This window comes from Plectropomus leopardus, chromosome 21 (genome assembly GCF_008729295.1).
Source record: "Plectropomus leopardus isolate mb chromosome 21, YSFRI_Pleo_2.0, whole genome shotgun sequence".
NCBI classification, from domain to species: Eukaryota; Metazoa; Chordata; class Actinopteri; order Perciformes; family Serranidae; genus Plectropomus; species Plectropomus leopardus.
Window position 1 is genome coordinate 4,575,765 of NC_056483.1, and position 25,304 is coordinate 4,601,068.

At 37.2% G+C, this 25,304-nt stretch overlaps 1 protein-coding gene across 1 annotated transcript in view; it reads left to right on the forward strand.

Annotated features, from left to right (window-relative positions):
* LOC121960925 (amyloid beta (A4) precursor protein-binding, family B, member 1 interacting protein) overlaps window positions 1–25,304 on the forward strand; it is a 32,506-nt gene continuing 7,202 nt past the window's right edge. The window contains exons 1-7 of the mRNA XM_042510824.1: window positions 1–194; window positions 9,309–9,368; window positions 10,326–10,413; window positions 11,849–12,141; window positions 14,486–14,563; window positions 17,369–17,528; window positions 23,619–23,740. Of these exons, the coding sequence (XP_042366758.1) occupies window positions 9,309–9,368; window positions 10,326–10,413; window positions 11,849–12,141; window positions 14,486–14,563; window positions 17,369–17,528; window positions 23,619–23,740 (801 nt within the window). The 5' untranslated portion in view covers window positions 1–194. The remainder of the gene's footprint in view (window positions 195–9,308; window positions 9,369–10,325; window positions 10,414–11,848; window positions 12,142–14,485; window positions 14,564–17,368; window positions 17,529–23,618; window positions 23,741–25,304) is intronic.

Consider the following 25,304-nt stretch of genomic DNA (forward strand, 5'->3'; position numbering starts at 1 on the left):
CATTAAGCAGGAAGAAGTCTACAGTAAAAGACAGCCAGATGCAATCCGCATCAACACACCCAAATCTGCCCGTATGAGACTGTTTTTATGGTGTTTGAGCTTTATTAGAGAATAATACTTTGGGGTGGAACTGATGTCCATGAAGCTGTTATCTTGAAACTAACCGGTGAAACAAGGATTAAAGATTTGGAAAGGTGAGTTACACGTCTGCTGGATGTTGAGTTAACGGTGGTGATCAACCACAGCTGCCTTCCTGTGATCGACTTTGACTGCTTTGTGTATGAATCTTTGTTGTTTTTAGTTGATTGGGAAGTCAAATACAATAATTTTCTCTTCTGTCTGGAAGGGCAATGCAGATAATGTTTAAAACACAGACTAAAAAGCCATTAAAAAAAAAATAAAACTCTTCACCATCTGGATAGACGTCAGTTTTTAAGTTTTCACCAGAATTCAGACCACTTAAATCGGACATAAAAAGTTTGATTTCTGTCAAAAACAAAGGGAAAACATAATGAGCAACTTCGCGAGAAATGTCCCGCAAAATGTGGGATCAAAAAAATGTGGAAATATGTCAATAAAACTATTTATACCTCACTTAATGTTATATTTTAAATTATGTCACGGAAGAATATCACTTTCTGAGGTCATTTTCTGTTTTTTTTTCCCATACTTTTTTCTTTTAAAAGTTGTAAAATGATGTTATAACAGTGCAAAAACAGATACAAAACAGCTTTTGTCACCATAGCTAAAGCTTAATCAGGCTGCTGTACAGTGATAAGACTGTCAGTTTGATATTCTAAAATAATGAAAAGGGTGTTAGTTCATTTGTGCTCTTGTCTGCTATCAAACTGGGTGGACCCGGCTCTAATTTCAGCCTGCTGTATGACTCAATAACCACATGAAACTGATAGGCTTGGCCTCTTATTTTAAAGCTAATAGCGCTGTCACTGATGATATGAACATTTTGTGCATTTTGGCTTTTTTGGGATGAGATTAAATCACATAAACATTTAGCCTGGATCACTTATACTTACTGTATGTCTTTGCAATAGTCTAAAAATTTTCTATTTCTGTTTTGTCAAGCCAGAACACGCTGCAATATATGTTTAGACAGACTGTCCAATGACTCATGTGCAGAGGGGATTTTATGTAAGAGGAAAAAGCAGTATGTATATATAACCTCAGTGGAAATTAGTGTTCGTGTTTGAGTTTTGCAAAAGCACCTCCAGCAAACACAGATACAATCTTATGTTTTGTTAAATGTCAGTTGTGATTCTTGGTTTTTGTGCCCTCCAGTGCTTTGTTTCTGCAGCCGATCCCCTAATTTGCCTTCTTTACACTAGAGTACATCCAGTTCTGTAAACACATCTGCCCAAGACCCCAAGTCAAGATATTTCTGAGCCGAGTAAGAGAGGGAGTTTCTGTACATTATGGTAAACATGCTGTGCCTCGATACGGCCACTTAGAGTTATTGTCTGGTTTCCATTTTCTCGCCTGAGAACACATGTGTGCTCTGAAAAATATTTGAGATTATTTAGAGGGGAATCGCTTTCTGGAGGAATGCAGAAGTGGCTTGCATGCTATATATTGTTGACTTTTATTTCTCTGGATACCAGGAGCACGGCGGTGTGTTTTCCCAATGCATTGTGCGGGTTTGACAGAGCGCCAGATTTCATGCCAGACTGTTTCCAATAATATTTAGAAATGCTGACGAATCACATATTTTTCGGAGCGGTTTCTGGATAGAAAGTGGTGCAAAGTGTCAGCGACATACTTTCATGATTGTGTTCCTTCAGGCTGCAGCATTGTCCCAAAGTGATGTGAATATGAAAGTTCACAAACTTACAGGAAATGCACTTTTTAAAGGGAAATGAAATTATCCCATTATCCTCTCTGTTTCAGCTTACAGAGGACAATCTACGCTTGTCATCAGTTTGTTCGATTAAAATGGAAAACTCACTTCAGAGCTCTTTATACATCAGAAATGGCTCTCGCCAATAACGTTAGTCATGCCAAACTACGAGGGTTCTTCATAATTGCTGATAAAAATCTTTTGAATTTCTTTTGAACTTTTGATTTCACAACAGATCCATGTCATCACTGATATCTTGAGACATTTCTTTTGTTCTTTCTTTTGTTTTTAAATACATATTCATGGTCATTTTTTTGGTTGGTTAGTTTATTTCAAATGAATAGCTGGACATGTTGGGAAATGAGCCCATTTGCTTTCTTGATGAGGATTCAATGAAAAGACAGAAACCTCTGTGATATCTGTCCAAAAAAATAAGAAGCTAAAGCCAAGAGACAGTTAGCTTAAACTAACATTAGGACTGGAAACGGGGGAAAACCTCAAATATCAAAGATAAAATAAAAAACAAAAAAGGTTTACCAGCGCCTCTAAAGCTCGATAATATAATAATTACATCTTTTTTGTTTAATCCATAACCTTTTGACAGAGCCAGGCGTGCTGTTTCCCCCTGCTTTCAGTCTTTTTGATAAAATTTTTCAGGATGACATTTTTTTGTAGGCTGATGTGGAAGTTAGGTTCGTCCTGATCCCCCCATCAAAAAATCCCTAAGGATTTTTCCATTGGATTTTGAATTATTGCAGAAAAAAAGCTCTTTGGCAAACAAACCTTAACCTTATGATACTAACACATTTTGTTCAGCAAGATAATCTTCATAAATGAAGACAACATTTAAAAAATCAATCTAAAGTCAATCGCAAGAAGTAAAAAGCTAACGTTAGGCTATAAACAAACTACACAATGGTCACATATCTTAACGTCGCCAACACAACGGTGCTATAATGCCGTCCTCGGCGCAGCTTGGTGTGATGATATCCTGCAGTCTCATTTAGCCACTTACTGGTAACTGCTTTTTTAAAGACTTTCATTTTTTATATTGTAGTGCACACATAAAGTCTTTAAAGCTTGTGTTTGAGATGAAGGAACCAGGAGTCTGTGTTTTTGGATTCTTTCATGCACCTCTTCTCTTAAAACTGTCTGACAAGTTTATAAACCAAAAATGAAAAAACAGATGGGTTTGCCTTTTGAGGGCATATAGGCCTATAGAGAAATGTCTTAGTTTTTGATCTACAGTGACTTCTTCTTTGAAGACAGGTGTATTTTTCCATTGGTGGATCTGATTAATTTGAAGGGGCCCGTTTACCGCCCAACACATTGTTGGTGGAGTCATTCTCTCTATGGGCCCCTCCACCCCACGGGCCCCACTGCAGCGTCACTGCCTGCTCTGTGCAAATTTACACCCCTGCAGGAAGTGAAAAACTCATTGCTCAAGTGAGCAGTATGAAATATAGAGGCATTGTAGCTGAAGCTAGAGAAAGTTGATTTATATTCTTTCTAATTTATGTATTTCAGTTTTACAATAAACTGCAACTTTCTTGAGTTACAAAATTATCTTTTAAATTTCAAAATGTCTGTAAATCAAGTTAAACAGGATCAATGTCTCTCACCATTAACTACCATGTTTGTATTTTTCCAACATAAGGTCCTCATGGTGGTCCATCTGTACAGGAGGGACTCTCTATTTCTCAAAATTATTCCATTAAGTAAAACTAGACTGTATTGATAATAGAATATGATTTTAAACCGGTTAACAATTGGGTTAACACCTTTTTGTGGTTTTGTGCTTTGTGTTTGCAATGTCACAGCTACGAATAGAAAAAAGTGTAATAGCCTACTTCCTCAAATTTAATGTTAATGGGCGTAGTGAGAAATGACCACAATCATGCATTATAAACTTTACAAAAAAAAGTCACTTTTGCCTCCATCAGCAGACACCTGTCTGTTTTCAAGGTCTGACCAGCGGTACACTCACCCTCTCTGACTTCTCCTCTCTGTATGAGACGCTCCATTTAATGCATTTGGCCTCTAAAAGCAGCTGCTGGGGAGTGACCTGACTGATTATTTCCATGTGTGACTTTAAGAAATTTTGCATTGAAAGTGGCATCACAGTGCTTTTGTGTTCTGTGTGGTTGTTTATAAGCAGACGTGGAACAAAAATCATACTATGGTTGTTCCAGTGAGATCTGTTGTATTGCGGTTGTCATGACGCAAAATAAAATGTGACACCACAGGAAGAAGAGCCTAAGAAAATAATGAGTCGAGTTTTTTTAAATAATGAATGTTTTAGGTCAAGTTTTTTTTTTTTTTTGAGAAGGCAGTTAGATTTCTTTAGCCCATATGCAGAATATCACGTGCCGAGTTAGTCAAACTTTTAAAATGTGACACAATCTGAGTGAAGGAAACAGTCGCATTAACGTGGCAGGTGGCTGCTCATGTCGCCATTTCCTACACAATTTCAACACTGTGAGTGTCAGGAAGTTCACCCTTAACCACTTCCTCCTAGGGGCATGCCATTCTTGTTAAGGGGTGGAGGAGTAGGCCCACATGCTAACGCTACAGTTATAAAGACTTGCACAAAGACCTACGCGCGCCACATATAAATTATTGCCTGACATTTAAAGGGATAGTTTAGATTTTTTAAAATCGGTTGTATGAGATGTTTATCATAATCAGTGTGTTACATACAGTAGATGTCAGTCGGCTCATCCCTTGTTTGGAGAAGCAGAATGCAGTCTTACATAGAAGCTTAGCAATCTACTGCTGTGGAGGTCAGCAAGAAAATGTATTTTAGCAACCTAAAAAAAATTCCCACCCAAAAATAAAGATAGCAGTTTAACTATGTGCTATATTTAGAATATTTTCACTGCTTTAGCTTAATGATTTCCAACGGGAAAATGAAGTTGTTATATCGCTCTCTTCAAAGCCAGATTCCATTGAGAAAAACAGTGATTTAACACCGCTGAACACAGGAGCTGTGGGTCTACTGCAAGTATTTTGTTTTTGGCACTTTGGCATTTAAAAGAATGAGTTCGGATTCAGAGTTGCACACAATAACAGAAACTAACTAAATGATTTAAGCAGCAGTGAACCAGCAGCTCCCATGTTCAGCAAGTTAAATTGACCATTTTTGTCAAAAGAGTCTGGTGGCTTTGATGACAGCAAAGATGGGAAACTGAAGTCGTTACCAACTAACCCGTTAGAACGGGCTGACTGACGGAAAGGTAAAGTGGCGAAAATACTCCCAATATGGCATACACTTAATCTAATTCAGATTTTTTAAAATGTTTTTTTAGGTGTTTTTTAAAAATGTTTTTGTTGCTGTTTATGTTTAGGCAACCAAACACACATGCTTGCACAGATGGTAAGAATTAGGCAAAATGGCGCATGGTAAGGTGTCGATAAAAACTCCCGGTCACATTCGGACTGGAAGCAAACACTTCCTGCATGAGAGTTTGCCATTTCTGGGAAAATCCACCGTCCGTCTCTTATAGGGATGTACCTTTATATTATGTCATTGCCAGCAGTGTTTGAAACGGACGCCGTGCTACAGCTCATCATGCAAATACCCCACACACAGTGCGGCTACGTTCTTAAGTCGTGCTGCCACAATAGGTGCCGTCCAGTCAGCTAGTTACAGCTTCTTTCTGGCTGCGTTCTCATCTGACGCCATCCAGCGGCATATCATGGGAAAGATGGCGGCGGTATTGACAACTTCAGAAGGAAACGAGCCATCAACTGCAGTACACTGTTTAAGTTCTGTTTCAGACTCGGTCTGCTTCTTCATACTGGGGGCATGCAGACTGACACCTACTGTCTGTAATACACTGACTATAGACAAGTGCCTCATACAACCCCTTTTTGAAAAATTCGAACTATCCCTTTAAAGTTCATGGAAAATAGTTTTTGCAGTAGCATCACAACCAGAGAGGCTGTGCAAGTTTTTATCTCTCATGAAATCAGAAATACAGTCTTTCTTAAGCTTCATCCCGAACATGCACACGCCATCTGTTAGATGTTGGAACAATACTGATCCATTCAAATGGGAAACATCATGTCGCAGCACTGTATGAACTCTTGCCTGGAACACAATCAATCACTATTGTCTCCTCCGCAGTGTGACTGAGGGTTTGCCCCGAGTGTCTTTACTTGGCTTTCAATTAAATCTCTGCTTTCCTTTTTTTTCTTCTCTTGTTAGATCTGAAAGTTTACTAAACGGGTTTCAAACTGTGACGACTGAGACCAACGAGCTACACTTTGTTAGAGATAATATTTTCATACCTAATGCACCATAACAGCAGAAAAAACGTGAAGACTGAGGATTCAGTTATGCAAATATTTCTCTGAGGGACAGGAAATCTCATTGGTTAGTTAAACCACTGAGACTCATGGTAGGGCAGAGCTTTTTTTTTTAGGTTAGTGGCTAAAAGCACTAACAAGGAGGCCCATAAAAACAATGGGTGAAGAGTGTGTAGCCACTGTGAGGTCTGAGATGTGCAGAAGATTATTCTACCTTCACTTTAACCACACCAAACTTTACAGTTAAACATAACCAGTGTGATTGTTATGCAACAAGCCAGCCGCAGAGTTTTGCAGACCAATTTGACACACTAAGGTATTTAGGTCAGCTGATGAGCCTACCTATTCTTCTTAAAATACACTTAAAGATAGACTGTTGCAAAATCATAAATACCAACATCTTGAATGGTTTCTTTTATTCATAATTTTGCTCCCAATTTTACACAAAATATTTGAATCTGAATTCCGACCAGCGTTGCCATCCATAAAATATTATATGGAAAGGTAAAATGAAACACCAAAGTGTTGACATTTCAAGTGTTAATAAAAAATACATATATATTACCTATACACCACTGCTTTTAGCTGCCATAGTGTGACTAAAAAGAAGGCTAATTATCCTCGTCAACAGCCACAGAACCACTAACCGAAAGTAGGCCGCTGTTTACAAGTGTGCTGTCTATCAAATCACTTTAGTTTGAGTAGTTCAGCTGTTATGAAACTTGCTCTCAACTGTCAAATTTTCTATTCAAATTGGAATATTTTACCTTTACAGCCTGAGTCGCTGTAATTACACTGGACCATAAACGTGCACTGAAGTTGAACAGTATGGAAAAAGAAAACACAGATATGTTTATGCCAGCGCCATATTGGGGAGGTCAAGATCCATTATTAAAGAAATGCATGTGCATTGAGAGATGCAGATTTCTCTACAAAATCAACTGTATCTTGCTTAATGCTGGACCGATTTCCATGAAATTTGTCTTTTTCTATTAACATCAGGAAGTGAACATGATAGTGGTTACTTGTGATTAGTTACATGTAATAGTGGTTACTAATCTAATCAGTTCTATAGCAAAAAAGTAATCTTCTGACTAGCCACAACACTGGAACATGAAAATTTCGACTTATGAATAAATAACATGGAGTTGAACAAAGTACATCTACATCACATGCATTTCAAGTACAGTACTTATGTAAAATTTTGAGGTACTGGCACTTTACTTGAGTATTTGCATTTTCTGCTGCTTAAAATGTCATGCAACTTATTTAATTCAACTTCGTGCTTCTACTACATTTCAGAAACAGCTCTTAATACTCTCTTAATACACATGTATTTGTTTACTGGTGGATCTTGACCTCTCCAACATGGCGACGTGTAGATGTATTGCAATGAACTTAGAGTAGTGGCCAATGAGGTATCTGCATTTCTATATCTATGCTGTACAGTAGCAAATACAACACATTAAATTTCTGATATTTGTAAAAAGAAAAAAAAACATCAAAGCTCCACTGTGACTGATTGAACTTCCTCTGACACCTTCCCACGACTGGTCATGTTCAGTGTAAGAAAACAGGGACTCTGTTTTGACTGCACATTTTAGCCCGTCATAACATTTACTCTGAGAAAATGGGGATTCAAATAATACATGTCTGACAGACAGCATACTGTATGTAATTACTGATGGAAATCTCGAGTGGATTTTTAGGTGTTGTTTTCAGGACAAATATAGTTTGACCACAATCCTTTTGCTACTTTAGACTGAAAATATCAGCTGTGTTTGAGTTAGACTGCATTAACTTAGTTCAATCGCCAGAAGAAAACATTGCTATTTTATGTTTCTGTAAACTACAGATACATTGCATTTGTATTTTTGATATGCAAATGTTTCTACAGTTGCTTATTTCTGTTCACATGTATATAAGCTGACCTTTTAATTGGGAGGTGGTAAATCGCGCAAGATCCAGGAAAGATAGATACCAAGCTGCGGACCACTTTTTGACATCACAAACAATAAAATAAAACAAACAAATACATTGCAGCATTTCCACCAGTGATTGTGCATCCCAGTTGCCAGAAAAAATGTTGGCTTTATACATTTCTGCAAACCTCAAATAAGTTAGATTTGTATGTTTTGTATGTATTATATCAATGTTGTAACGCTGTATATAAGTTAATTTTGTCATAGGGAGGTGGAGGGGATGATGGATGGCATGACCCCTTCCAAGCTGCAGACCATTATTTGAGACCAACAAATGACAAATTGTTGTTTTTCCAGTGGCTTTTAATGCACCAAACATGGGTATTTTTAAACAATGCTTTGCTGTGTTTCCATGGGGATAGTGGCACTAAAACAGTTGTTTTTTACAAAAACATTGCTGCTGTTCCTGCCAGGATTTTTCCCTCTAAACTGTGTTTTTTTTTTCAAAGCCAAAACATAATCTTCTCCTAACCATAACCCAGTGGATTTTGCACTGAAACCTAACCTGTTAAAAGTGCCTTATATTTTTAGCATACAGTATTTGAAATGAATTGGTTTTCTTATTGATAATGATTGAAATCAACTTTCTACAGTGTGGTTATGTAATGTGAGTGCATGAATTCAACACATAATGGTCTTAAATGAGATTATAGGACTGACTGCAGTAGTGAGTTATGGTTTAAGATAAAGTAGAGCTTACATGAAGGGCACATTTTACTTCTGAACCTGACATAAAATACAAAAATGAACTGATACCGCACTCTCCAGTTCAACATGTGTAACAAGATACAACAAGTTCTTGCAAAAAAAATGAATGCCTTGAAGTTATGCATACATGCTTTTATTCTTCAGTCTGGGCTGGAAATGTTTTTCAAGATAGCATAGCCTCAGGGCGCTCAACACAACAGCACACATTTCAAAGGAAAGCAGCAGTACTGGCTTTCACCACTGGGTGTGTGAAATGTGTATTTAACAGCTGTTTGACCACGCAGAAGGATTTACCTCTTCATTCCACACATACTTTCACCGTCAATCGTCATTACAGCCATATCCAATCAATGGACTTTGCTTCCTCACTGCATAAATCAGAACAGGTCACTGATGCACACAGAATGATTTTTGTGATTTTTTGTGACTGACACTTGTGTTGTCCCTTTGAACAGATGGATGACATAGATGCCATGTTCAGCGACCTGCTGGGGGAGATGGACCTCCTCACTCAGGTGAGCAAAGGCTGTTGTCATGACAATTATGGCATAAAAGTATAAATGGTCATACAGTTTTACTGCAGCTCCTCACTCGTAAAACTTCACATCATATTTTTGTTATCTCGGAGGGGGTCATGATATTAAAAAACAAACAAGCCATCCTGAGTGAACGGGGAAAATGCATGACCATCCCTCCAACATAAACAACAATATTTCACAGTTTCTTTCCATGGTTTATTGTGTGATTTTGAAGATTTTTAAAGGAAAATGCTTTTCAAACCCTCTTGTGGGTGTTGGGCCACTGAGGATAATGTTATTATATCCAAAATACAACCAATTAAAGTTTAATGTCCCTCCCTGGTGCTAAATATATATATATATATATCTAAATATATATATATATATATGTATGTATATATGCACAACACATACTGAACACAGTGACACATTCTCTCTTGGCTGCCCACGCTTTATTTTCCCACCTTATACCTTAAATACCTGACGTTTCTTTAGAGACAGACCTCAAATTCACTAAAACCCACCATCGATCACCGAGACACTCTACACCGTCAGGCACAACAGACCCAGCAGGGGGAAACACTCTTTGTGGTCATCTAACAGCCATAAATTACACACTCTTTCAGAAGGGGGTCAAATGGCATGAGGCAGATAGAGATAACACTTTTTTTCTGAGTGGAAAACCTTCCTTTGATGTTGTTTTCCAACCCACCACTCATTTTAAATCACTTCCATTTTGCTGCGGGGGCTGAATACAACACACAGAAGCCCTGTTAGGTGTAATGCCTAAAAACACATGTAACATGTAAACATTATACCTTCTTACATAATATTTGTTATGTTTCAGAATGTGTTGTGAATTAACTGTCGGAGCCTCCGGGGGTCTTGTGGCTGCACAGATATTATATTCATGCTCTTATACACACACATTGCCTTGTTTATTCTTCTCTGCAGAGTCTGGAAACAGCACCATCTGAGCCCGAGCCTCTCCCCAGCACCAACAAAGATGTCAACTTCTCCATCGGCTTCACTGACCTTAATGGTGACTTAACATTTTGTCTGTTGTGTGTGGAAATCCTACAAAGCGCTGGGTGTAGAGCTTTTTCACAATGACAATGCGGCAGTTGTGCAAGTGCAGGAACTGAGTGTCACATGTTTCATCAGTTATCTAGAAAACAATCGAGATACGTAACAGTGACGTGAAGAAGCAGAAAGACAGCATTCAGTTGCTCTACAGTAAATCTGGCTACTGTTCAAGAGGTGATTTCAGGCAAAGATTGAGGTCACTTTACGTGCTAATTACTCAGTGTTTACCCCTGGCTCTTATGGGCTCTAAAACAAGCAGGTTAATGTTGAAGCAAGGTGGCAGAATCTGTTATTACTCCACCTAATGTGTCCCTGTCCCTGTTCCCCATGAAGCATGTCATGAAGCATTTCGATCCATGTCAAATAATATTTATCTATACAGCTCTTCACCAGAAATCTTTGCCAAAAAATCAGATCTTTGCAAAGACAAACCTTTTTAAAAAAAAAAAAAAAACAAATTAATGCCTGTTTTATCTTTCAGTTGACTTTTTAGTTTACATGCCAGCATTTCCTTTTCAATGCCAAATTTTATTTTTGATGCCAAAACCTACTGTAACTCTTTTGGCATGCATCGGAATGAAAGAAAAAAAAAGGAATTATTATTCTTTTTTTTATAAAATTTTTAATTCATAATTATTGTTTTGTATTATTTTTTTTTTTTTTGGTTCAGACATTTCCTTGCCCAAATCAATGAGTTTATCCGTGAGGCCCGTTGGATGTTTTTGTCAAATTTTAGGAAATTCCCTTAAGGCGTTCCTGAGAAAACGGTGGAAAATTGAGGTCAAGGTTGAAAAAAATACCTAAGCTACCCTTTAAGGATCCCCAGTTAATATATTTCTTCCTGAGGAAAAGATGCAGTGCCATTGCCAATTATCAGGACACTTTAAATCATATTAACATGGTGGTGGTGCAAGAGTCAGATAATCACCTCAAGTCAGTAGAATTCAACTTTTTGGAAAAAACAAATGTTTGAACAAAATTCTATGACAATCCATCCAATAATCAAGATATTTTAGTCAGGAGCATTGCAGCCTTTATAAAGGTTTTATAAAATGTAATTAATTATTTACTTATGCATTAGCCCAACTTACCCTACAACTTATAAGAAATACCTCCATGTTGTTGTTATTGCAACACAAAGAGAGGAGGTTGGACAAATGAAAGTTCTTAATGTTTAGGGAAAAGTACATGTCATTAAAAAAAGGGAACCAAAGCATCCTCTACGTGACTTTTTGATAAAAAGTGATTGCTCAGTGGTCAAATATTTCGAAAGAGAGGAAACACCTCAGATTGTTCACAGTTTCAAAATATTTTTGTCACTTGTTTTATTTTTTGAAATTCATACTGTACCTGGGTCAGTATTTAACAATTAAACTGATTTCTAACTCCAGAGTCCCTCCATGAACTGGAAGACACCGATTTGGATGCACTCATGGCTGATTTGGTGGCCGACCTTAATGCAACGGAAGAGAAACTTGCAGCAGAGATGCAAGGTCTGAAGGTGCCATCACCACCTCCACCAGACCTGCAGCCACCACCTACAGACCCAAGCCCCCGCCCTGTGTCCTCTCTCGCATCCCCGACATCACCAGCGAGCAGCACCAGCAGCAATGTTAGCACCCCGGCCTCCTCCGCCACCTCCCCTTTACCACCTCCGCCTCCTCAATCTAAAAAGCCTACAATGGTGAGTCAGACTACACTTTGTAAAATGAGAATAGCATCTCAGCAATTAACTTTTTTAACCTCTCTGAGAACCAAAGTTTAAGAAGTGAGAGTTTTAACCCTTTGAAACCTTGATTTCTTAAAAAAAAAAAAAAACTATAAATATTACTCATTAAAAGCAAATTACCTGAAATTTAGCACAAAGAAAAGACCAAAAAGAAAAAGGCCTGAGGAAGATCTTGTAGATTGAAAGGTTGCCCTGTGAAAACATTGAAAGATGCCCATTGGGAGCTCAACAGTGTGCGGACTTCTTCCTATTTTTTATGCAGTTGCATTTGTGTGTATTTTGACTAGATGTGCCCTAAGTAGTTTCTCCCTTAAAAATTATTATATTAACTTGTAATTATTTCTCTCTATTACTTTACTTGGGTTTTAAAGGTTTTAATGTAAGTGAAAGGCATCTGAACGCAGCACAAGAAAACGGATGTCCAGGTTTTAACCGAGGCTTATCAGAGTAATGGAGAGTTTATTTTTGTTGGTATAGTTTCATGGAAAATGCCAGAATATTTGGTGACAGTGAAGAAGAAAAGAAAACGTCATTGCATTGTGTGGCTCTTAAAATGCAATAGGCAGACATATGAAGCAGAAAGAGGCAATAATGTCATAATCTCGGTTTTATTGGTGCCGTGCGCTTCCTGAGCCGTGCGTGACAAGACAGTATTACAACAAAAACATCACCAGTTCCCAGCATATACATTTCTAGTGATTTCTTTTTGTCTTTGTGGAACTGGGAAGAGTGGTATTGCTCTTATAACAGTTGGACGGTGAGATCATGGCGAAGCAGTTCCTGGACGAAGGCATCTGTTACAGTTACGGAGACTCGTGAGGCGAAACAGCCGAGAGTCTGTCTGGAACAGATCAAACACATGAGGCAGGAAAGAGTAACAGGATCAATACGAAAGGTTGGAGAAGGGGAGGTAAGATGTGGCAGTGGTGGGGGGGCCGAGCCAGACGGGAGCTTATTGCTTTAGCAGGGCTTGTTACCTCATCCTGCTGAGGTAAAAACACCAGCTGTGCTGAGGCAGAGAATGTGTCATTGTTAGGTGGAGGTGTGCAAGTTCATTAAAACTGCACTGAAGGCAGGATTTTTATGTAAAAACACACCAGAGCTATAAGTCTGAAGTAAAGGGTATCCTATCCTTGCTAATTGAGATTTAGTAGATTAGATTTAACGTCCCAAATGAAATTCTTTAATGCACACACGGGGAGTTATGAAATTAAAATTAAACAATTAAAGGTTCTCTATTTAATTTTTTTTTTTCTTTGTTTTAATTTTTCAAAACCAAAAAAAGGAACCAGAATGTACATTTTCACCAACTCATCTGACTCACCAGAGTCAGATCCTCTCCTTTTGTTTACCTTTAACACCCTCTTTAAGCAGTTGATCCACATTTTTTGAAATGCGCTTATTTGCTTTTTTGACTTTGTGTTATATAACAAGATTAATACCTCTGTCATACATACATCGTAAATATGAACTACAGCTAGTTAGCTTAGCTTAGCATAAAGACCAAAAACAGGGCAGCTAGCATGCCTCTTCCTTATTCTTCTAAATCTTTTCATGATTAGTCCTTTAAAAGCCAGGCATATTGGCCTAATTTCTATTAAAAGTGTAAAGAAGGTGATGCTAATTCATAATTTGCAAGAAATGAGTGAAAATAAAACCCAAGAAAATTACCTGAAAATCACCCAAAAAACCAAACAAACAAAAGCAAGAAAATTAACTTGAAAAAAGGTGCTTCAAAATTAGAATAATTCTGTAGAATAATTTTAAATATATAATAATAATTGATTATGACACGTGTCTCTCCCTTTAACAAAAAAATCAAAATCTACTTGTTACTTAAAATTTGAGGATGTTTCTTGCCAAGTTACATATTGCAGTTTTCTCTTGTTTTTTTTAAAGAAATTGAACCTGTGTGCTCTGGATTCAAAGGTATAAATACTTGTGAAAGGCATCTGGATTCATTGCAAGAAAAAGTGATGTCGATCCAGGTTTCAAAGGGTTAATCAATAAGTCTATAACATGCCAAAAAAATATGTGGCAAACGCTGATTACAATATCCAAAGAGCCAAAAGTTTCACCTTCAAACTGCTTTTCATTTACTGTCAAAAATGATAAGAAAAGCAGCAAATTATTACATTCAAGAAGTCAGCAAATGTTTGACAGTTTTGCTTTGAAAATGACTGAAACAGTAAGTCATTTATCAAAGGAGTTTTCGATTCATTTTCTTCTAATAGAATCATTATTCAACTAATTGTTGCAGGTCTAAACAATAACATAAACTACTGTTTGTCCTGTTTAGGAGGAACTCGAGGCGCAGATGAAAGCAGACAAAATCAAACTCGCTCTTGAGAAGCTCAAGGAGGCCAAAGTGAAAAAGGTAAGAAGAGTCCTCCTCTGTTCTCACATCCACACTGGCAACAGAAAACCTTAAAGACACTGTGAATTACGACTACATGGAGGTCATAATGTTCAAAGATAGTACAAAAGGCTTTTTCTTTTCCTTTGGAATAACCATCAATCACAGTGATGGATGGCTACTTTCATCCAGCCAGCGTCCTGCAGGACAGTTTCCCCTCTTTGGGTGAAATGTGGACACTTTCTCCTCTTCAAAGCAGTCAACAAAAGCACAGACATGTGCTCTTGCATGCTAAGCTTCACGTCAGGATGTGCAATTAGACACAGAACAAAACAAATGTCATACCAGTTGCATGCCATATTATCACAGGTGATTTGACTGATGATTTGACTGCCAAGTTCTACACTTATACTCGCCATTTACATGTGCGTATCTGCATTATAGTCAGGTTTCCATGCTCAGATAGTAAATAGAAATTCTTAGAAAAAAACTAAAGGGAACCAGCAAAAAAAACAGATCTTCCAAACTGCCATGTGTGTTTGAGAGTGGATGCTGAGGAAACACAGACCACTGGCCACTTCCACAGGAACATCTGTCCCCTGGTCTTTAGATGCAGGAGGTGCAATCTCAGTGGTTTCTGCAGAACCATCTGTGAGCAGAGGCCCTCAAGTTTCAGACAAACCCACTGGTTCCGGAGCGGGCTTACGACATCATCATGCATTTTGAAGATACCTGCATTGCATGAGGAAGCACTGTAAGAGGAAAAATAATCTGATATCAAGTGACATTTGATGTCAGAGCCATATTGTGTTCTGGGGAAGGTCGAGACAGAGGAACATGCAATCTAACGCCCTAAATCCGCGTCTGATAACATCTCTGAAACTTTTTATGACACAAGGCAAGCGACTGCTGACCCTGGTTCTGTGAAACCCCTCAGTCTCCCAAAGCTGGATTTGTTTCAGATGAGAGGAAGTGTGAAGCCATATGAGCCTGTGAAGAAGCACTGCTTCGCTCCAGAGCAAAATTAATCTCAGCCAACTCGGGGGGGCTAAGGCTGCAAAAAAAAACAAAAATACAATAGGGGAGGAAATTACTGAAAACGAAAAGAAAGAAGTTTAAGTGAATGGGGAGACAGGAGTGCTGATGCTCCAACTCTTCTGGTAAAACTAACATTAGGAAACAGAAACAACTATTTACTGCACACAGCCTGTAATTAAACTGGATAATAGACAAGCTGCGTGTGCTGCAAGGCTTGATTTGATGTCACGCTTTAGAGACACCTGCTGCTGTCCATTACATGGTTTACCCTTAATCTGTCATGCAGATGACACAGAAAACCTCATGATAGAAGCAAAAACACTCCAAAAAAACAGTTGGTTGTTTTGGGAGATTCATTTTGTAACTTTTTTGATGAGAGTTAAAAGAAAAGATCAATGTCACTCTTGTATCTTGTATCTTTCTCAGTTAATGCCTCCATTGTTGCCTTTTCCATCCTCCTTTTTCAGTACTGTTGAATATGAAACACTCGCTTTTCACAACACCTGCTATTTTTTTATTCTAGCTGGTAACCAAGATTTCCTAAACCTGCTGCATGTTGATGGAAAGGGTAGTACCAGAGACCTGGTTTATGTTATATTTTATAACACCAAAAAGCAGTTCAAACTGGATTTGGTGAGGTTGTGAAAAAGCCATGTTCAGAAATAAAACTAAATCAAACAAAAATTAGAGTTTTCCTGATAACAGAGGCCTGAAGAGATTCATAAAACAGAGAATTAAGGTTTGGCCCATGGCTGTTGGGCAACTGGCAGCAAGTTTCAAGCAGTGGGTTTAATATTTTTAAATCTGAGCAAATTGTCTCAGTTTCTTTCAAAGACATGTAAAGAAGACAATGAGCATCTCAACAAAAAATACCCCAAAAATTGCAACATATTGATAATAGATACATTAAAAAAATTACCTGAAATTACCCCCAGAAAGAAAAAAGAAACAAGAAATTAACAGAAAAAAGTGCTTAAATTAAACAAAAAATGAATAAAAAATATAATACATATTTTTTTTTATTTATTTTTATTTATATAACCTCATTTAAAATGTATAATAATGATAATAATAATAAATGTAAATATCTTTTTTCTGGACATTTTTTTCTAGGTGTTTGAATAAAACAGGTTGAAAAAAACAAAAAAATGCGTTTACACCAGGTAAAAAAACAAAAAGGTATGCCAAAGCCTATTTTACTGGATAAACATGTCTTTCAACCCAGAAACCAAATTAAACATGCCCCAGTGCTGCACCTGAATGAGCCAATTTCAGCTATAACTACTTAATTCAGATAATAAAAGGATAATAAAATAACAATACCATGTGAAAAACAACAAAACAATTCAAAGTCATTGTTCTCATTCCCAAACTTAAGAATAACAATTTAAATTGTTTAGGTTACTTAAAAAAGACTATTTCCTGGAACAATGATACCCCCCTCTGTTTTGACCCAGCATAGTACAGTCCAAGTCCCCTCCACAATAAAGCCCAGTGGAAGCTTCCACTTCCTGTTTGCCAGTTTGAAAACAAGACCAGCAGGTAACAGAGATGGGAGCCAGTGCAACAAACATTTGTTTGATTGAAGTTGAGTTTAACCAATAAATGAATTTCATTGAAACATATTGAAACATAACATCATAAAACATCAATAAATAAAGCTGATATGTGATTAAACAAAGTAAATTATGACAGTATACATTCCAAAATGACCACAAAAGTTTTCTGTTAGCTTGGTAGCATGCTATTCCAGCAATGCTAACATAATGTTGTCATTTTTTATGTTAGTTGGTGGTTAAGGTGTTGATGAATGATGGAAGCTCCAAGACTTTGATGGTGGACGAGAGGCAGAATGTGAGGGAAGTTTTGGACAATCTGTTTGAGAAGACGCACTGTGACTGCAATGTGGACTGGAGCCTCTGTGAGACCAACCCGGACCTGCAACTTGGTGAGTTACTGCGATTTCAAATTTAATTTACTGTAACGTGGTTGATTTGTGCTGTGGTTAAGAAAAAGTTTAAAGTACTTGTACTTGAGTAATCTTATTTTATGCAACTTTATATTATATTCCACTACAACTTGGAGGGAAACATTGTAGGCCTTCTATTTAGTCCACTGCATTTTGGAGGGAAATATTGTACTTTTCACTACACTACTAAATTTTGGAGGGAAATGTTGAAATGTTATAATTCTTACCCCCCTACATTTTGGAGGGGAATATTGTACATTTTACTACATTTTCTACATTTTGGAGGGATATTTTGTACTTTTTACTACCTTACTAAATTTTGGAGGGAAATATTGCGCATTTTGCTCCACCACATTTGTCTGACAAGACATGCTTTTACCTCATACATTTAATATGCATGAGGTAAAAGGCATTATTCTAAATACAATCCAGGCTAAAGAGGAAGGTATAAGCATTTTCAGCTGCTGTTGCACTGATGTAAAGGGTAAATGGTGCAACATAAATTGATAAAATATTTATAAAATCATCACAAAAGAGTTCCCGTCTGGTCAGCAGTTTGGAAGAAAACTTAAGCTGATATATATATATATATATATATGTGTGTGTGTGTATATGTATATATAGAAAATTGCATTCTTTTAACCTGCTGGATTTAAAGGCATGCATTAGTCACACTTGCCATACTTTTGCTATGATTTTTAGATAATAAAACAGTGATTTGGTTACATACTGCTCATGAGCCATGATTAAAGATGACAGTGAGGTTTCTTGTGTTTTTGCTTGGACTAAATAGGGAATTTAAGGGAGCTGAATACGACATTTTGAATATCATTATACTGAAGAGGCAAGCAACCATTTCCTATGTAAATATATTGTGGAGTAATGGCGCCCTGAGCACAGAATGAAGTTGTGCTCCCAGTGTGTGTTGTAATCCGAGCTTCTCTGTTCTTTGTTTTGGTCGATTGAACAGTCGCACATTAATGTTGAGTGAGTCTGTGTGTATGTGTCCCACTGGCTAGCTAATTACTGCTGCTAGGCACTGCAAACATGCCGACCCACTGTGCTGGAAGGTGTCTTTGTACAAGTTTGGTGTAGTGTTGCCTTTGCCACCAGCTCAGCCACCTCCACGCTGAGAGCCGTGTGCAGGCAATACCGGCCAGGACACTAAATCCTGAATATGCTCTAAATGTTGCATATAGTTCGATTAATTTTGTGGCTTAAGATTTCACTCTGAGCTGTAAAAGAGTTGTGTGATAGTTACAGATTTAGAGGTGTTGCAGAAGATTGTATCATGAGCAGTGTTTTTACGTCCAACTTATGGGGCTAAGGAGTGTTTAACCCTTTGAGGGTCTGACTACCAAGGGATGTTGTATGCTGAAAAGCCCTCTGAGGCAAATTCAGATTTTTGATAATGGGTTTTTATAAATAAAATTGAATTGAACTGTATCGAATTAAACCGAATTGAGCTGAATTGAATTGAACTGAACTAAACTGAACTGAACTGAACTGAACTGAACTGAACTGAACTGAACTGAATCCTTGATCAACATCACCTTTCATGTGCTGCATTCAGATGCCATTCACAAGTATTACCCTCTGGATAGGTCTAATTTCTTCGAAAAACAAGGGTGAAACGACAGCGGGCAACTTCGCCAAGAAATCTCCTATGAATTGTAAGAAATTAGTAGATTTAGAAAATTGTATTTTAAAAGGGATTTAATTATAATTATATTTAAGCACTGAGGTCATTCCCTTGTTTGTTTTTGATAAAAAAATATATTATAAGCAGAAAGCACAAAGAAAAAAATACTAGCTGCTTTGTTGGTGATTGATTTTTCAGTAAATATAGTGCAGAAACACTACAGCAACAGGTGTGTGCAGCAAATACATCAACAGAACCAGAAAACCACAGCAGTGATAATACAGATAGACTTTCACAACATGAGCCTTCAGTGTGTTTTTATATGAATTGTCAACTAAACACACACACACACACACACACACACACACACACACACGGAGGGATATTTCATTCAGGTCCAGATGATGAAGTGTATTTTTATTGGCACGATGGCAGCCATACTGCAGCGAGCTCACAATGAAACATTGATCTTTCTCCCATCCATCTCTCTTTCCCTCCTCCTCCTCTCTCTCTCTCTCACACACACACACACACACACGTACAGTGTAGACAGGTGGGTTTAATTTGCTCTATCGGACACCGTCAGTCATCCTCTCTGTCATATGGAAATAGAAGCCTTATGATCTCAATCCTCCGTCTGAGCCGTCTGCGCTATATTTACTTCAGCTGCTGGACCTCGCCGCCATCAGATTTTTTGGGCCGCTCATTACCATCTGTTTTCTCTGTTTTCTGACATCTTCATCAGATCATTACAGAGATAATTCATACTTTTTTGAAAGACCCAATCCTATCACGGACAGGGCGTCATTTAACACCCTGCTGAAACTGTAATAATGAGGTACTGATGGTAAAGTCATTAACCTCTGTGAGCCATAAATTGTGCGTCATCCTTGTTTTGCTTGAAAATTATATTCCAGTAATTTTATATGCAGCAACTTAAGTGTGAAACACTAAATTAAAAGGATAAGCTTGGATTTATTATTCCATATCTTTAACCAATTCCATTAGAAGTTTATTTTGCAAGACGACCCATCTGCGACTCTCAGCCATGAGCCCTTTATATCTTACTGAAAGCTTGATTTTTGTATGTTAATTAATCATAAATTTATAGTTTTATTATAAAAGAATATTTCCAGCAGCTGGACACTGTAGTTTATAGCAAACATTTCTCAAACAGGAGAAAATAATGCATTTGTCAGGGACTTTTTTCAGCATTAACACACAGTTGGCAAGTTCGTTTTTTGTAAGATGTCCCCCTGTGCGATGGTGTGTCTCGTTCATGTTTTGAATAGTTTTAGGGCAACAATAGAGCTCTACTGCACAGAGGAATGAGATGTATCAGGTTTTAGATTCAGAGACAGTTCTGAATTGTAGCGTTGCAGTGATAAAAGAAAGGCAATGCAATACTGTGCCATTAAAAATGTTAGAATACCCAATTTTATTGGTACTGGTACTTTAAAAACAAGTGTTTTAATAAAAGCCTAATTTTCTATGATTTGTATCGATATAATGACTGGCGTAGTGTATCACAGAAAGAGCTTTTCTTTCTTTTCTGATGAGCATTGAACAGGACTAATGATCAAAATCTGCAAAAGTTAACTCTGCTTTTGACGATTTCTTGTAAGACGTAATGAAACTGACGTTAAATATCTCCGAAACTCTGCATGTAAGAAACGTGTTGTTTTTTGGCAACATGTTAACGTTAGCTGTTGTGCTGTGTGCCGCTCCAACGAGGGCCCCGATGTGATTGGGTCCTTTTCAGAAACTTTGTAGTTCCGACATCCAAGTACACTGTTTTTTGTGATTATTTATGCATTTTTCCATGTTAAAAACTCTTCATAGTAGCTGTCTGGCCATCTCCTGTTTTTGGCTAAAAACACCAAAAATCATTCCAGTCGTGTAATTGTCAGTTATTTATAATTTTTGTACATTTATACATTATAATAATTGAATTGACAAGTTGATTTTTATTTAATTTTTTTTCAATCTGAATGTCATGCCTTGGCTGCGTGGGCATTGTTCAGCAAACATGCGGGCAAATTTATACATATATATATATATATTGTCCCAAAAAACATTTACAGTAACCTTTTTGGAAATTATAGCATTGCTAAGATATGTAAACATCTTCTTCCAGTATTACATAATATTGATAGAGACGTACTGTATAAATGTATTATTAACCCGACAACACGCACAGCCAGTGAATACTTTAGATAAACCAGAGGAACTAACAGTTTTACATTCTGGATATTTTACATGCTTTTTTTTTTTTGCAAAAAGATGCAAAAGATTTTGCAAATGAGGAAATGTGTGTTTCCCTTTGGTCAAGACAGTTTATTTTTAACCAAATAACAGCATATTTTTAAATCAGCCATCTGACACACTGATTTATTTAAAGCACATCGTCCATCCAAACTTGTTTAGGTCATTTGAGTCACGAGCACTGGGGGTGGACAGCGTCTTGTGTCATCTCTGACTAACCACGCGGTATGACAGCTCGATAATGGAAACTGTTTGAGTTAGTTTATTTTTAAACACCTGTAAACCCCCCAGAGTGTGTAAGTAATATACATACAGGCATTTAAACCTTCAGAACTTAGGTGAATTGGTTAAATTTCTTAAAAAAGAGGCAATCAACACCTCGGCATGAGAAGAAATTACTAAAATACAAAAAAGCTTTAAAAAAGAGAGTCTGTTATTAGAAAACTATCGTTAAACAAGGAGAAAAGTGTCCAGAAATTTATTTTTTTTTATAATAATTTATGAAAATTAAGTTACAGAAAAAATGTATACTGTGTATTTGTTATTATTATTTCTGTTTTATTTCATTTAATTGTGTTTGATTTTATCTTATTTTATTTTTTTAAATTTATTTCAGCAATTTTTCTAGGTCATTTCCTGTTTTGTTGTTTCTTGTGTTTTTTGTGCTTTTTTGGCAACTTTTTACTAATAGCTTGCTAAGATTTGTGTCATTTCTCGTTAAGTTTTCCCATTCATGTTTTTGAGAGAAATCAAGCAAATTTGCTTATTTTTCAAAGGGTTAGTCTTTACCAGCGTAAAAGCCGGAGCAAGTCATGTCTAATAAACACCCACAGAGCTCAACAGCAACACCATCTTCAAACAAATCTCTGTTAAATTCACCCATGTGCACACCATGCACACTGCCGACACGCAACATGTGCTTAATGCAGTTCAAAGGGGTTTTTACTCGGAGTAACTCACTCTAGCAGCAGAGTCACACCATCCGTTTAATGATTGTAATAGTCAAACTATAGACTGGAACCCTGGCAGCAATTTCTTTAATGCCTACCTCTGCCTCGGCTGCTAACCTGTAATTGGGGAGCACGGCTGAACTACAGTCAAATGCCCGCTGCATTCTGGAGATCTGTGGCACTGCGTGTGTGTGTGTGTGTGTGTGTGTGTGTGTGTGTGTGGGCAGACTGGAGGAGGGGGAAAGTGCCCTTAATGTGTTTTTGAGGTTTAGTGCCATTTAAAGTCCTTCCAGCAGAATGGGGAGGCTTGTATTTTATGGAGCCCTCCCTTAATTCATCCCATTAGAAAAAGACAATGGCACAGCTGTGCAATGGACTTTGAATCCAGCTCAGCTGATTTTAAGATTTCGTGACAGAGCGAACTACTGTGCATATGGTAAAACGTTTGTTTTGACATGTTTTACGGCGCAAAGTTGAAAGAGTCGAGACATGCAGAATATTATGTGAGATTAAAGACTTGCAGATTCTGGTTTGAATAATAATGTAGAGTCAGTGTGAGAGTAAACTGGAGATTAAAAATGTCTCTGGAGAATCACCGTTAGTGTTTGAATGTGCTGAGAATTTCTTTTTGTGGCTCTTTTTATAGTCTGACACAGAACCACAGTTATACCTTTAATATTAAAATGCAACACTTTGATACTTGTGAACACAGTCATGGAAAGCTTTCAATTTCCAGCCAGAAAGTTGGTAAGAAATGTTCTACACATTGCAAGAAATTAGTTGATATAGGAAAATTTAAAAAGAAAAAAAATGGGAAAATGACTAGGGAAAAAAAGAAAAAGCTAGGGATAAACTATATTTAAAGCTAATTATCATAATTAGGTTACATATTTAAAATTATGTTACAGAATTACTATTTTTAATAACTACGTATATTTTAAGTAGTTTATCAAGTTTTTTTTTTTTCTTTTTCAGTTTTTTTCTGTTTATGTATTTATTTGTTGGTTTGTTTTCACTAATTTTTGGGTTATTTTTTGTATTTTTTATTTTCTTGTACATTTAACAAATTTGCTATTTTTTTTGCTTATTTCTTCTTTTGTTGCTCATTGCTTTCTTCCCATGTTTGGCTTCTATTAGATAGTCTGAATATTTACTGCTGCTAGTTTTCTGACATCTAAACTTGCTGGGTTTTTTTTTTGTTTTTTTTAACAGAACGGACGTTTGAAGATCACGAGAACCTCGTGGAGCCTCTCCTAGCATGGATGAGGGACAGCGAGAACAAAATCCTCTTTCAGGAGCGGAAGGAAAAGTACGAGGTTTTCAAAAACCCACAGGTTGGTCCCCTTATTGTGTGCATCTTTATATAATCACACACGTAGTGATCAGAGGTGACATGCGTGTGATATCTCAAAATTCCAACACTGGCTCGGCAGTTATTCCTGGCCTTGGTTTGTGCAAATCTTTCTCCACAATGTTTCAGCTCAGCGCTGTCTGGCTTTATTCACTGCTGATCTGTTGTCTGAATTACGAGACGTCTCTCCTCCGTGCAGGATGACCTCTTACATTTATGTCCTCACTGTAATATGTCAGACAAAACGGCTTCAGGCAAAAGACAGGGAGATTTTTGGCATGTTTGTTGATATAGTGGGACCCTTTATAATCTCAGAGTATTTAATGGATTCGGTCTGTTGGCAAAGACAAACAGGCGGGTTGGAAAACTGGTGAGATATTCATATTTTTAAAGTACTCCATCATTTTCCACATCACCTCAACAAAAGGCCGATCTGTTTTATACAGTACGTCTCTATCAATACACAGTTTCAACTTCTGCTACCTAAATATAATTCCCCTTTGGGCTTTCTCCCCCTCAAAATGAAAACAAAAGTCCAGACTAATGAAATCACACTCACTCAGTCACGCAGGGACAAAGAGCAGAGTTCAAGAAGGCTGATAATGATTGTTTTTGTTCTGGTGTTTAATGTGTTTAAATTGGACTTCATGTTTCCGGAAAAAAATTAAAGGTTAAAAAGTTATGGATTTATTTTATTATATTCACATTTTTAACAAATAGTTTCATAAAAATACTGATAATCACCCACATGTCAGGAAACAGACAGCAATGTTAGTGCTAAACATGATGTTGTCAAAATGACAACATCATGGGACAGTTCACCCCCAAATTTTAAAAACTCATATTTTTCCTCTCAACTGCAGTGCCGTTTATTAATCTAGATTGTTTAGGTGTGAGCTGTCGAGTGGTGGAGAAAGGGATGTCTGCCTTCTCTCCAGTATAATGCAGCTAGATGGCCTATGGTGTTCAAAGCGCCAAAAAATTAATTTAGCAATGTCTCTCCAGAAATCATGACCCTGTTAGTCAAGATATTCCACAGACTTTGTTCTGAGCAGTTTCATGTATTTTATTATTACTGAAAAACACTCACCAACTGTATCTCTGTATGAAAGGAAGCATGCATTTACTTACAGACAAGAGGCTTGTGTCGGCGCAAGACGTAAACATTAATGGCGTCCTCCTCGGCGGAGCTGTAATTTTAGCTCTGTGGCACTAGATAAGATGGTAGTAGATGCACACCTCCTTCAGTTTAACATTATGTACGTTTCTCTATTTTCTCCACTTGTTCTGTCTCTCTCTTTATGTTTTCCAGAACTGAAATTACAATTATGGGTGAGAAAAAACAATATTACGTAAAAATGGTCAGTAAAAATGTATGGGAGCCCTGTAATACTACTACTACTACTAATAATAATAATTATAATTATATAAAACTTTATTTGTATAGCACCTTTCATACAAGAAATGCAGCCCAACGTATTTTACAAGAAATAAACTAAATGCTTCCATCAAAACACATAAAAGACAAAAAGACATAAAACCTGCAG